This window comes from Pelecanus crispus, chromosome 5 (assembly GCF_030463565.1).
Source record: "Pelecanus crispus isolate bPelCri1 chromosome 5, bPelCri1.pri, whole genome shotgun sequence".
NCBI lineage: Eukaryota > Metazoa > Chordata > Aves > Pelecaniformes > Pelecanidae > Pelecanus > Pelecanus crispus.
Window position 1 is genome coordinate 17,079,862 of NC_134647.1, and position 13,729 is coordinate 17,093,590.

The 13,729-nt window shown below is 45.6% G+C and overlaps 1 protein-coding gene across 9 annotated transcripts in view; it reads right to left on the reverse strand.

Annotated features, from left to right (window-relative positions):
* BIN1 (bridging integrator 1) overlaps window positions 1–13,729 on the reverse strand; it is a 97,163-nt gene that overhangs the window by 45,459 nt on the left and 37,975 nt on the right. For all 9 annotated transcript variants that reach the window (XM_075710203.1, XM_075710201.1, XM_075710198.1 and 6 more), the window contains exons 2-3: window positions 7,486–7,566; window positions 381–435 (exon numbers count right to left, since the gene is read on the reverse strand). In XM_075710203.1, the coding sequence (XP_075566318.1) occupies window positions 381–435; window positions 7,486–7,566 (136 nt within the window). The remainder of the gene's footprint in view (window positions 1–380; window positions 436–7,485; window positions 7,567–13,729) is intronic.

Genomic DNA, 13,729 nt, shown 5'->3' on the forward strand with positions numbered 1-13,729 from the left:
ATGGGGAAACAGGAGGGTTGTAACAAACACTAAACTCTTCCTTACAGAATGTCTGACCCTTGATAATACAGAGATGGAAGGTAACAAGAAGGAGAAAGGAACCGAGGATGCAGTCACATCAAACCCTTTGTGTTTGTCTTCCCCTAGCAGAAGATATGAGGGTCTATCTGCTAAGACAGCACCACCTGTTTGGCATCAAAGCACAACCCCATTCCATCCCAGCTGGTCCTGAAGGATTCTGAAAGATCCCCCACCCAGACAAGGCTGACCTTTCCTACAACTCATGCCTGAGGAAACAGCAGGAAGGGAATGGCTGCAGAAACCTCACTGTGTAGGTAAGCACTAGAGGGGAAACACTCCTCTGCTTATGCAGACCTTACCTTTTACAGAAGCCAAGTAAGTTCGGAGGTCCTTCTGCAGTCTTGTGCCTTCAGACTGTGAATGTAAGGAGAAGACCGTCAGTTATTCTCTCATATAAAGTAAGTGTAAGAAGGAGTCAAGCATTTCTAAATGAAGAAAAATGGTCTTGCAGATGCTACACACCAGCCCTATGACCACAAGAAACTTAAATCTTAACAGGGAGACCACACAGCCCTCTGACTTGGTAAGCCCACAGCCAGTGACCTGCAGGCATGTTTGGCCAACAATACCACCAAGGTACCGAGTAACTTGATGTGGGTAAAGCTGTGATTTGCTCCTCCCAGCAGAGCCAGCTTTTGATTTTGCACAAGCAACTAGAGAGAGTCTCAAGGGCAACAATTCATTTATAAGCCAAGGGCTAGTGGGTCTATGCAACAAATGTAACTGAAGGGAGCCTGTAGGATACAGAAGAAAGATGCCATTCATTTATTTTGTACTGGTTTGGGAGCAGTTTAGCTCACCGCTTTTTCCTGCCACACTGCAAACCAAAACCCAAGTGTAAAGTGAGTACAAGGGACCTCTGACCTGCCCAAACATCCTGTCTAAATTGTCCTGTGCAGCAGGGCTTGCAAATACAGACTTAATCATCTTTTTCTTTAGCTTCACTATGGAGGTGGCCTACCAGCAGCAGATCTCACTCACTAGGAAACAAAGGATTAAAACCAGAAGCCAGACTGAGTTTTGCCAGTTTGAGCCTTAAGATGACACAGCTGAGTACAGTACAAGAACCCAGCATGGAGATTTTTGCTGTTAAAAAAAAAAAAAAGTTGGTTCAGAAACATACATGCACTCCCCATAGGACTGCTCTCCTGCACTAGGATAAGCATACTCTGGCCTACCCCCTCTACCTTGCCATGTGCCATTGACAGTGGTGCAAAGCAGACAGGGAAATACTCCCAAATCCAGACAGTGACTTTATACAAACAGAAAAAAAAAGGAAGAAGAGGCTTCAGAAGTTGACCAACACTACCACAGAGTATGTCAAAGCAAGGGAAGGAGCAAACATTGAGGATGCTTGTGCAGACAACCTCTGGAGTATGCAAGAAGTACAGAAAAAGTTCGAGAGGCAAAGATCTCTGTTATAAAAGGGTTTCCCTCACCCTGTGGGATCTCACTGGATCCTCACTATCCCCCAAAGTAGCTGTAAAAACAAAGATGCAGGAAAGCAACAACTACACCTCACAACTTCCTCACAGCCTGCTGCCAATCCTCATCCTCTTTCCCAGTTTGTGTCCCATTTTGGGGGGGGGGCGTGCATAATGAATTTTGACAGCTGAAGACAAGTCCAGAGACAGGGAGCTCACAGGACATCTCTGACAGCTGCCTCAGAGCTACTAGCTTCAAAAGCAGATGTTTCTCATCAGCCCTCCCCACCACTCAGGCATTTCTTGCCTCAACTGAGCTCATGCTGTGATCCTTTGTTCTCTCAGTGCAGCTGTGCTCTCTAAGCAGAAGCTAAATCTGTCCAGTTGTTCAAGTGGCAGTACTAACATAGCTTTGTGGAGAAATCCATCTGCCTCCAACACTATGGCCCAATTTGTTTTCCTTGTCTTGAAAGTTCTGGATGAGTTCACATTTGTTCTCTTCCTACTGCCATTGACAAAGGAAATGAGGGATGGGCAAGAGCTGGCCACTTTTGTAAAAGAAAGTCAGACTCTTAGTCTGGAGAAGCATTGGGAACTGACCCAAAGGGAGTACAAGAGGAAAGGAATAATGACCACATCTGCTGCAAAAGTCCTAGGAGTTCTTAAAACACAGAGCAAACAAATGTAGAGCTTTTTGCTGGCTTAAGGTGAATATGGAAACCTGGGCAGATGAGACCTTCCTAGCAGTGCAATCAGAAACCACCAGGGAAGAGGTGCCAGAGTAATCAAAGAACACACAAACAGAGGGCCATCAGGGAGGCTGAGCTGACAAGCAGCAGTTCAGTCAAGCTGTAACATGTGTTTGCTTGAAAGCAAGAAAGGCTTAGAGGAAAGCAGTGCTGTCTGCCTAGTATTGGTCCATGCTAGAAATCACACACTGGAACTGGCAAGATCAGGTGTCAGAACACAAGAGGAAATGGCACAGAAGAAATTATGCAAAATCCCTCAGATGGATACATTGCCATCCTGCAGCTGTATCATTTTTAAAAATTACTAAATCTGAACACACAACTTTGAGGTTATCAGAAACTAATCAGCAGGGAAGGTCCTCTGCAGACCTTGCCCACCACACACTTGGGCCCTGCAATGTCCAGGACTGTAACTCTCAAAATTATAGCATCTAAAATCAGAAACCACCTCTAAAGTTGTGCCCATACTTGTCTGAATCCTGCCAAAGCAGCACATGACAGAACCCAGACTCGTGAATTCTTCAAGTCTTGATACCCAGTCACAAGGACAAAAGGATCCTCTGAGAGGTACACCAGCATCACAATTAAACATCAAATCAAGATTTTTAGATGGACCACCTGAAAAACCTGCAAGTCAGGACCTGAATACTGAAGTGTGCAATGGCAGCAATGCACAGCTAGCCTTCTGCGTTCTCCAGGTATCCTCAACATCACTTCTTTCACCACAATGTGCAGTTAGCAAATATGCAGTGCTGCATCCTGCAACTGGAGTGGTCTTTCTTAGTCACCACTTGCTGATGTTTAAAGTCAGTTACAGCTGATCTCCATGACTATGGGGTTACCTAAGTCTCTTAGAAGTACCAAGCCTGCCAGGAGGAGTGACTAGACTTTACAGCCTGTAAGATCTGCAGGCAGAAAGATTTTCAGAGAGGCCCATGTTCAAAGTTTTGCCATGAATCCCATTTCCCCAGCTCCCCTGGGCACCTGGAGTTCCCATCCAAGTCCTTCTTTGGCATTTCCATTGCTTTATTTCTTGTCCACCAGTAAAACAGCTCCCTCACTTCCTACAAGGGTTTCTTTTTATTATTTTAAGCATTAATGCTTTCCCAAAAGACTTTGGCAACTGCTTTCTCTCTGTGCATGCAGCACCTGTTTTCTTCAAGCAGGCTACAGCGAGCTGTCAAGTACAGCCATGATTCTGCATAAACACCTCTCAAAACACAGTTAGACACTGTCAAATACTGTATGGAACAGAATCTTTCAACACCCTTGAGTGCACATTTAGAAGATGCTTCCTAAACTCAGAGGTAAAAAAAAAAAAAAGTAGGGAAGAGAGTTAAACTAGAATCTGGAAAAATTAATCCACTTCCCAGCTATCAAAGAACAGTAGGTTTAAGCATGTGCAGAGGGAAGTTATAGAGGTATGTTTGAATCTAAAGATGTTCAAGAATTTAATAGCATAGTAATTTCTAAATTGCAAGAACATAAAAAAAAAAAAAAAAAAGAAACTCTGTGTGTGTGTGATATCAGAGTAACAAAACTCCACCAAAGGAAAGTAAAACTAGAACAAAAATTGAAGATCAGTGCCAATCCGGAACCCCCTATTCATTTCTCATCCCTGCACTAACAAACTGACTTAAAACCTTCACACAAGGACAATGACACTGTGTCTTGATGTAGATAGAAGTGACCACAATAAGTTGTTCTACTCAAAACACAAGTATTGTCTTGTTTGAGCAGATTTTGCCACACGTGCAATCACAGTGTAATTCAACCCTGTGAGCCTATAACACAACCAGCTATAAGATGAAGGACAGTGAAGGACAGTATGTACAGGAAGATGCATATTCAAAAATAGAAGTGCTATGCTTGGAAGGCTGGAAGAGCTCTCTCTCTCTCCAAAGACCTAATGAACCACCTATTACTTATAGCTCTGTTAGATTAAAACACAAAAGTGGTTTGGTTTCTTTTTGTGCTTTCTTGCTTTGTTGGGGGGTTGTTATTTACAGTACCTTTCACTGAGCACTAGTTAAGTATGTGATTTTCTGTAGAGCTGTTTCTTAGTAGCAGACAGGTTTCCCAAATCCCTTTTTTCCCCAATCTTCAAAAGAAATTATTTTGTCCTAATATTAGACTGCAACCCCTTGTTTACATAGACTCCCTGGTCTTGTAGTTCTGATGAGAAGGATTTTTATTATCAGCAGGGATGTTCTACGCCTGAAAGGGACAGGTAATGTCCTGTTCCAGATTACGTTAATACAGGGCTGGAAGAGCAGACTATGGAATTATAAAGGCGGGGGGAAGCACTGAAACAAGAGCTCCAGATAAGCCCCCACTCAGCAAAACTTTAGAGCTGTTAAGACACAAAGCATGAACAACTAGTGAGAAGCTCCCATCCTGGGGTACCAGGCAAGCTGTTAAACTTATTTTGCTACATAGGGCTAAAATGGAAACTGCTGGGCATGAAGGGTTTTTGGCTGGACAGAAAGTCTCTCTCTGAGCTACTGACTGTAATGGTCCACAGCCAAACCTACGCTGCAAGAGCAAAGATTAAGTCCACGCTGCCTGCCCTGCAGGCTGAGGTTGTGCTGAACAGCACGGGGTAAGGATGCAGCCTGTGCCAGCAGCAGCTTGTCTCTCACGCGTTTGGTGTGAAACACTGTAAACCAACCCAGAACTTCCACAAGAGTGACAGCTCATGAAGGGTATCAAAACCCAGCCATTCTGCCAGGCAGAAACACAGCATGGTGCCAGGTGTAAGGACTGCCACCAGCCTCCCACTCTCTCTCCAGCAAGTATTTCAAACGCAGGGGAAGAGAAACCAAAGCCTGGTACACATCAGGCAGGGGCTGTGTTGCACCTTTGCAGCAGGCCTCTTGCTCCCAGGTCTGCAAGGACAATTTCCAGGACAGACCCTTGTGCCAGTGCCTGAACACAAGTGACATTGGGAAAGGGAAGGAGGGGGGAGCTTCGAATGAACTTTTTGGGAGGTTAATTGCCAAAGATAATCTGTCATGAGGGAGTACTATGGGGGCCAGTTGTGCTGCTTCTTAAACATTCAAAAGACACAGGTGAGCCCTGTAGCCCTGCAGAAGCATGGTTATATCCAGCTCATTTGTCACGCAGCAAATCCATCTGTCTGAGCTAAAAAGCTCCTACCATTCAGAGACCTCAGAGTGGTACTCTTACATGAACCTGAACAGACAGAGAGCTGGGAAGTGCAATGCTTTCTCTTATGCCCGCTCAACCACCATTTGAGAGAACAAGAAGACACCTTGGTTGAAAATGAGTAAGTGATTTTTAGACCTGCTCTCCATTCATCAACAGTCCACGCATGGGAACATGTGTCAAAGTGGCCCAACACAGTCATTAGAGTCAGAGGAGCTGCTAATCAAGAGGCAAACAAGGCCACTGCCTGGTCGCACCCCAGCCCACTCCACTTCCACAGGAGAGCTGTTCTGTCACAAGCCTGCAGAAAAAGATCAGTTGTCCTGCAGGCTTACATTTCCCACTGGAACAGACTTTGTAAGGAAAGGCCACAGAAATCTCTCACACATAGCTATACTACACACACATATCATACATACAGAAACAAGTGTGTATATATGCATATGTGTATAGTTGAAGTTATTTCCCCAGTCTGCTTGGCATCATAGCAACTCCTCAGCCCTGAATATCCTAACAATCCAGCTAACTCACATCTATGGTTTGCCCTGTAAAACAGGCATTGTTTGCATTTATTTCAGCAACAGGGAAACTGAGGGCCAAAGCAAAACCAGCAGACCCCAAACAGCAAATACAGAGCAGTCTCCAGCTCCTTTGATAAATTATTTGGAGAATTTAGTTCATGGCCTGCCCCTGCAAGATGGGGAAAGAAATTCAGCTGTAAGGGGTACAGAGGCAGTACTTCTTTAACAGGCTTCTTGGTGCACCACTGGAACTCGTGGCTTTGGAAATTGAAAAGCCATCCCAGACAGTCAGATCAAGAAGTTTGGATTTGAGTTTTTCCAGTATTTCTCCTTTAAAAAGGCTGTTTCCTGATTGCCAATACTTAAAAATGATACAGAAAAGTCACACCTGGTAGTGTCATGTCATCAGAAAGAAGCCAAACTGTATTCTTCTGTGTGCAAGAAAATATCATTGGTGGACACGCTACAGAGATGTTGCATGAACTTCTGGAGCAACAGCTACTATCGCTGCCAAGAGAATGAGCATTAGTCTCCAGGAATCAGCCAGGAATGTCAGCCCCGGTTAGACAGAAAGATTTTCATTATATTCAGCTGTGGCAAATCCCTTCTCAGCTGGTTTTGCGACACATAACCACATCTGCTCAGTCTTAACAAACACAGTGCAGCTGCTGCTAACAGCTCCAGAAAAAGGTCCTAAATATGTCAGGGCACAAAGGGGCTAAAAGATTTCTTCAGCATCACCTGAGCTTTGGTGTGGCATGCATTTCCTGCCATGAAACAGAAACAATGCTTTCCTTAACACCAAGTACTACAGTGCAAATCTCCTGGGGTAACTGATATTTTCCCCTCCTCTGGGTGGCTGAAAGCTCCAGATAAAAAAACCACACCCAGTTCAAGATATAAACCAACTGCTGTCTAAATAGGAGGGTGGGGGAAAATTGCTACACTATTAAAATATTTTTATGCACTAAAATATAAGGATGAAGCAGACACACGAAAGAATAATGTCAGGCCTCACATAGTGATTGTGCAAGGATGGGGAAGAAGTTAGATTTAGATCTTAGCCATGGAAGGATGTTAATTTTTCACCATTTGCTTTCTTTGTCTCTGTTGCCCTCCACTGTGCTTAGGAAACTGTATCTGCCTTGTTCCATTTTATTTTTGATTTCTAATCTGTTTCCCATCCTATCCATCTTGCAGAGACACAACGTTGCTCTTATGTCTCTGCTTCCAGCCCATCAGGAAAACTTAGATTATAAAGCAGCCGCTAACTGAAGGAAGTGTTCTGGTTGAGCTATTTCTTATCCTAAACTTGGGTCTAGAGCAAGTATTATTTTTCAGCATACACTCTCACTGACTCCATGATAGGGACACTGGAAGACACAGTGTAATTTCTCATAAATGAACATCTACGAGTTGTGGTTCACTTCAATAGGCCTACGGCATCATTTAATTTAATGGGCTTTAATTGCATATTGCAGCAGATGACTGGGAGCTAATACTGAAACCCAGGGTGTAATTACATATCGTCAATTATCTTACCAGCTGTTTGTTGAAGTTCTGCACACACTGTTCGAACTGCTCATCTTTTGTTTCATCTGCTTTCCCAAGCTTCTGAAGGACCTGCAGAAAGAGAGGAGAAAAATAGAAGACTTCAAACATAGATATAGCAAAGCAGAGACAAAGAAAGAATTGCAAGGCTTTACTCACAAGGCTGAAAGAAAGTTAAAAAGTCTCCCTTATTCTTGCACTCATAATTTCTGGAGTATTTCTCCACACAGTCAGAGTTTGAAAAAGGACTTACAGACAAATCAGGATGAAGTCAGACCTCTTATACTTTGCTGTACCGAAGAGCATGACTGAGGTTTGTCCTTCACTGGTCTAATGCTTTTTGCAGACAAGGCAATAGCAGCCCAGTTGTTTATCTCCTGGACTAGCAAGAAACAAACCACATCCCTAATATGCCTTATGTTGTGTGGTTACACTTATCCTGATTTAGCACTAGTCTCTGGTCCAGACAGGGTTGGGCTTTTTCCTCCCAGAACAGCTGGACTGTCCTCAAACACAGAAAGCCATGCAGAGACCTCCTTAGAGAGAGAAGGAGCAATGAAAGTCCCACCTTCTTTCCACCTTTTCTCACTATGCACATGCTTGGCAGGAGCTGGCTGTTGAAAGCAACTGGGCACCTTACACCATGGATCTACATGACGCTCACAAGTGTCACATCTCAGAGTGTCAGCAGCCAGCCCTGTTCCACTCACTGCCTCCCTGCACAGCACAGTTCCCCACAGCCTGTAAAAAAATCGTTATCAGACTACTTCCCTTACCACACTTCTCTTTTAATGATCGCTCCACGCAGCTAAGTGGATCGCTCCCAGGCTTTGAACATTTCATTTTCTGGGCAGGAAGGCAGGCCCATCACAAGAGGGCTGAGCAAACTGCAGCTGTGGAGGATGGCAGCAGTTATTTGTCATGCCCCAAGCAACTCCAGCAGCAGAGACAAGGATGTAAACTATAGCTGGTTAAGCTCAATTACAACATCTTTGTTAACTGAAAATAAAACCCGATCATGCCAAGGAAAAGGGGGGGGGGGGGGGGGGGGGAGCGCGCCTTGTCTCGCAGGGCCAGTAAAAACAGAGAAAAGCCCACCAGTCCTCAGTCACAGGAGGTTCTGAGGAGCCAAAGGTGGGCTAGAAAGGGTGCTGAGGGAACACCTTGAAAAGCAAGGGAGCCCTGGCTGGCAAGAGCATGACTGCCCAAGAGGCAGAAAGCACTGGAAAGCTGAAGTCTCTCTTGCTCTGCTGAGCACAGCAGTCCTTTAGCCACAGGTCTCAGCCATCAGTTCAGCCCCTCCTGGAGAGAAGAGGGTCAAGATGGAAAAGCAGGTGCATGTTACTGCCATCAGGTCTACAGGAAGGCCACTAGTAAGTGTCTCCAGACCAGCCGTTCTGAGGGACTGCCAGGTAGCCAGACAGCAGCATAAACCAACTTCTTCCAGCTCCCTTTGCTACCCACAGATCTTCTCAGAGAATGTAAAGAGGATTTTTCCCCTGCAGGGCAGGGATCAAACTTTCATGTTTGATCTCCAAAATGGCATTGAGAAGGTCCACGCAACAAAACACAGAATAGAGTATTTTCAGTTGGAAGGGACCTACAACAATCATCTAGTCCAACTGCCAATGCACCTACTGGCCCACTCCCATCTTTTTTACACAGCCAAGGTCAAGGACATTTGCATTATGTCTATTTGGCTAATCTCAGTTCCCTTTCCCCCCATATAAGCACACATATTCCCAGCTCACCCCTGACCACAGTAACTGACTCTAGTGCTAGACACGATAAATCAGTGCAGTCATTCAGCACCCGGCTCAGAAGTCCCCTTATTTAGGCTGGGATTGAATGTCTAGGAGGGAATCACTGTTTTTCATTCTCCTTCTGTGCAACAGCCTCTCTTCACCTCCAGGAACTGCTGTGGTATTCAAGTATCAGCAAAAGGTGGGGAAAGGACACATACAGATGAAGATTGCCTTCTTTGTGACCAAGACCTGAACAAAAACCTCCAGAGTTAGAAGCACAACTTCCTACAGCTTGAGCAACGGCAGCAAACACTGCAACTACAAGCACCTAACATGCTTGGTAAGCCTGTCTGTGCAGCAGGACATAGAGAGCCCAAATAGTCCCTTCTTCCTCTCAAACTCTTGGTACAGAACAGCTCATTGAACAGCAGAAGCAGCAACATTGGTTGGACAGGCAGAGTCCTGTACACGTCACTGGTGCCTCCTTTACTCACCTGCTCCAGTGAAGGGAAGCACGTGCCACAACACTGCTGCCGAGGCTACACATTTCTCTGCCATGCCAGCAGGAGAGAAGGATTCAGTATGGCCTCATCTTTCTCATCCGGTGGAATGGTGAACCTCTTCCAGAAAGGATGCTCTCAGAGGCCCTGTGGTCAGCTGTACTCCCCTAGGCTACAAGATCTATTGAGCACAGATTTCCCACCTGCTGGGTGACTTCCTAGATATCCAAAGGGCAATAACACCAGTAGCGCCCATAGCACCCAAGTATGCAAGCTGCAAATTCCAAAGCAGAATGATGTTCCCAATGTGCATATCAATAGAATTGTTGGGGATACAAAGGAGCTTTTTATGGGGCAATGCATCTGTCTAGCTAGTCAGGAGATGCAATGCTTTCAGGCCTGGAGGGGAGGGAAGGCCAGGAAGAATCTGCAGTATGTCGCTGGGGTCAAAGGTTTAGAACAGCGTCAGTGCTTCCTGGTGTAAAACACTGGGCAGCACCCACAGACTATTCATTGTGCTGGCCACACTCCTGCTTCCCACGTGTCAGAGAAGTTAATCTGCAGTTCCACTGCTCCTCCAGGGACAAGCACTCTGAGTCTGGGGTCATCCAGCCAGCTGGGAAGATCTTGTTCCACTATGCTGTGGTGCTCTGCTTGAGTCCTGCAAAACGCTGGGCACTGGAAAGGGCTCTAACTCACAGCCTATCTCTAAGGAAAAAAGCTCCTGCTGCAACAGTGATGCTCAGCTGAGGAGCAGCTCTGAATGAGAGGGGAGGAAGTAATAAGAAACCCTGCATTTTTCCACAGTAGTGACATGGGGCAGGTGAAACAGAGGACTCTGAGACACCAGCAGAGGAACAAGGCAAGGAAAACAAAACCTGTTACAAGAGAGGGGCTGTGAGAAGTTAATCCCTGGCTACGCCAAAAAGCCTGCTCTTGTTTCCTACACTCTTCCCCCATCTGGTAGATGATGGCTTATGCCCCATGCCTGCTGGCCCTATAGGCAAGTCCCAGCCATACAGCCCAGTCTGATCCCTTTATTACTTGCTATGACAGAGCAGAGAGACAACAGCCCCAGGCTGCAGCAGGGCAGGGGTTATCTTCTCATACCATGCTCCCTCAAAAACAGACCTGCCCCATACAAACAGCCCAGAGGTCAAACCCTAAGGTCATCTGAGCAGCATAAAATGATGGCTCCACAAGTCTGGCCCTCAAGCCTGCTCCCAGCTCTCCCATCAAAGAGCCATACAGGCAAGCTGTACTAGTAAATCCCTCTAGACCCCCTAAACCAGCCAAGGATGGAGCAGATGGCCCTTGGTGTGCTGCTGACTGCAGGCATGTCTGTGCTCACTGCTAATAACCCATGAGCTCACAGAACAACTCCCTTCCCCAGGCTGGTACGTGCTGTCATAGGTCAGGCTATTCCGGGTGAGCCATGGCTGCTCCCTCCCTTCCCCTGTGATGGTCTTTAATCCTCCAGCTTGCTGCAAAGCCAGATAAAGTTCAGATGGAAACTTCAGGATCTTTGATAGCTATTAATGGAGCAGATTTACCAGGGTAAGAGTCAGGACCCTGCTGCGGCTCCCAAATCTCAGAGCGGATCAGAGATGGTGTGATCTGTCAGCTGCTGTCTGGAGGCAAACCACACTGGGCAGTGGGCATGGATTTGGCATTTCAAAGATTAAAAAGCAACCATAGCTAGGCTCCTTGGTCTGCCCTTGACCTGAGAAGTCCTGGCCCTGCATAAGGATAGGGACCATTTCAAGACGGTGCAAGCTAGGGTGAAGGAGGGAATACCTGGTATGAATCCCACAAAACACCTTGTGGGATGGATTTTAGAGGGGGCTCCAGTGTTGCTGTGGGTCCCAGTCGTGGCTCACTTTGGATTCACTATGACAGGATGGAGATGTCATCCCAGCCAACATTTTTGGCCTCAGGCACCGGATGTATTTGGATACTTAAACACCATTTTCCAGTGTTGCTCAGAAAACAGGTCTCTTCCAACAATTAGCTAGATCTTCAGGTGCTCTGCATTTCTCATAAACTGGGACCACAGGCAGCCAACTACTCCAGCATCTCCAAACAGAGCCACATTCCACCCATGGAGCCTCAGTTTTCCCTGCATTTTAATAAAAGCAACAAAGAGATTCAGAGTTTGACTGAAGTTTTAAAAGCACTTTAGGATCCTAGGAGGCAAGATGCTAGTAACAAATAAGTAAATGATCACATTTCTCTCATATCATGGATGTATTTGTAGTCTGCTGTTGCAGGCAGAACTATTTCCAGGAAGCTTTGAATTGATATACTTTGAGAAGTGAGATAACACAGAAAAAGTGACAGAGAAATGTGGAAATCCTCTCTATCAGAGATCTGGCATTCTGCTAGCAATCATCAGAGAAGTAAAGGCAGGAAATAGCCTTTAAAACCAGCAACTTTTTCCAGCAAAATGCAAAGTTTGCTTAGGGAAATCTGAGCTGCAGGTTTTTCTCAAAAGCAAGACTGTAAGATTCACAGGATGACTGAGCATTACCTAAACACCACAGTTTTATAGGACTCAAAAGGAAGCGTCTCATCTGGCTGCAGTTTACCTTCTTTTTTCTAGGTGTACAGTAGGAAGCATTCCCAAAAGGCAAACCCCTGCACTGCTTAGCACAGGGTCTCCCATGCTCTGCTTTGAGCACTGGGCATGAAGGAAATGGAGATCTGGAAATCAGCCCTGTGACCACCAAACTCTCTGATGTAGAACAGCAAACACCATTAAGGACAAACACTTGCCAGCTGTGCAGCAGCAGCTAGCATCAAGCAGTATCAGACCAACTAAAATGCAGTTCTGCTTTGCTCTAAAAGGTAACTGTAACATTCACATTTATGCTTATCTAATAGAGAAATATATGCCAGCTGCTTAAATGCATCCACCGTTCTTAATCAGCACCATCCTTCGCGCTCTTCTGAAATATGAATGCCACAACAAAAGCCCTGAAAACCCAAATATTCTCAGCAAACACCATGTAGACCCATTATGTGAACCAGAAACCTAATAAAACTCTACTCTTCATGGCACGTGGGTCATCCAGGCCAAAGACCAGTTTAGAGAAGGCAGGTGATGAGTAGGAAGGCAAAAAATAAATGCATCTTGTGGATCCCAAATGAAGCTAAATCTGCATCTGAAATATCTGAATTTAGGATGGCCCGGCCCTGAATGAAGAGAGAGTCATTAAGCGCACAGCCAGAGCAGACACAACTTGAGCCCTGCAGGTCCACATCTTACCCCCCACTGTATCAGAGAAGAGGCTGCAGTTACGTCTTACTGATGGGGGCCTAATGCTCCTAGATCACTCCATATCCTGACCTCTCCACCCCTCATAAATGATGCCTCTGACTTCACTGCATCTGCCAACACCAGTGCATTATCTCCGACTACCAACTGGGCACAGAACCAGTAAACACTGTGACTAATTTTGAATTGCAACAAACTAGCATGTGCCAATGGGTCAACTAGCAACAGAACAAATAAATCTTTGATCTCAGGCCACTGCCTATTCTTCCATGGAAGACATTATACTTGGAAGAGGGGAAGAAGAAAAAAGTGTCCAAGTCAGATGGAAAGCACAAAGCCATTTAACTTAATAAGGTAAAAACAAAGGAAGTTTCATAAGCTTTTTTAAACCTGGTTTCTTCTCTGCCCAAATGAAATGTGACTTGCTCAGTGAAGTAGATTAGTGCTCATGGAATAATTTGGGTTTTGCACTCAGACTCAGGGAGAAAAGCAAGAGTGACAGCGGGAGTCCTGCTCCCCTCCAACCCTCTCTGGGAGCAGGGCACACCCTCCTGCCCTCCATGTCTGCCTCTAGGCTGGTTTTGGGGACAGCCTGGCCTTCCTCATGCAAGCCTGGCACAATTAAGTCTTTCTTTGAAAGAACTGGACAAAGGAGGATGGGGGTGGAGAGGAAGAAACTCCAAACATATTAACGCTTCATTTTAAATTGAGAA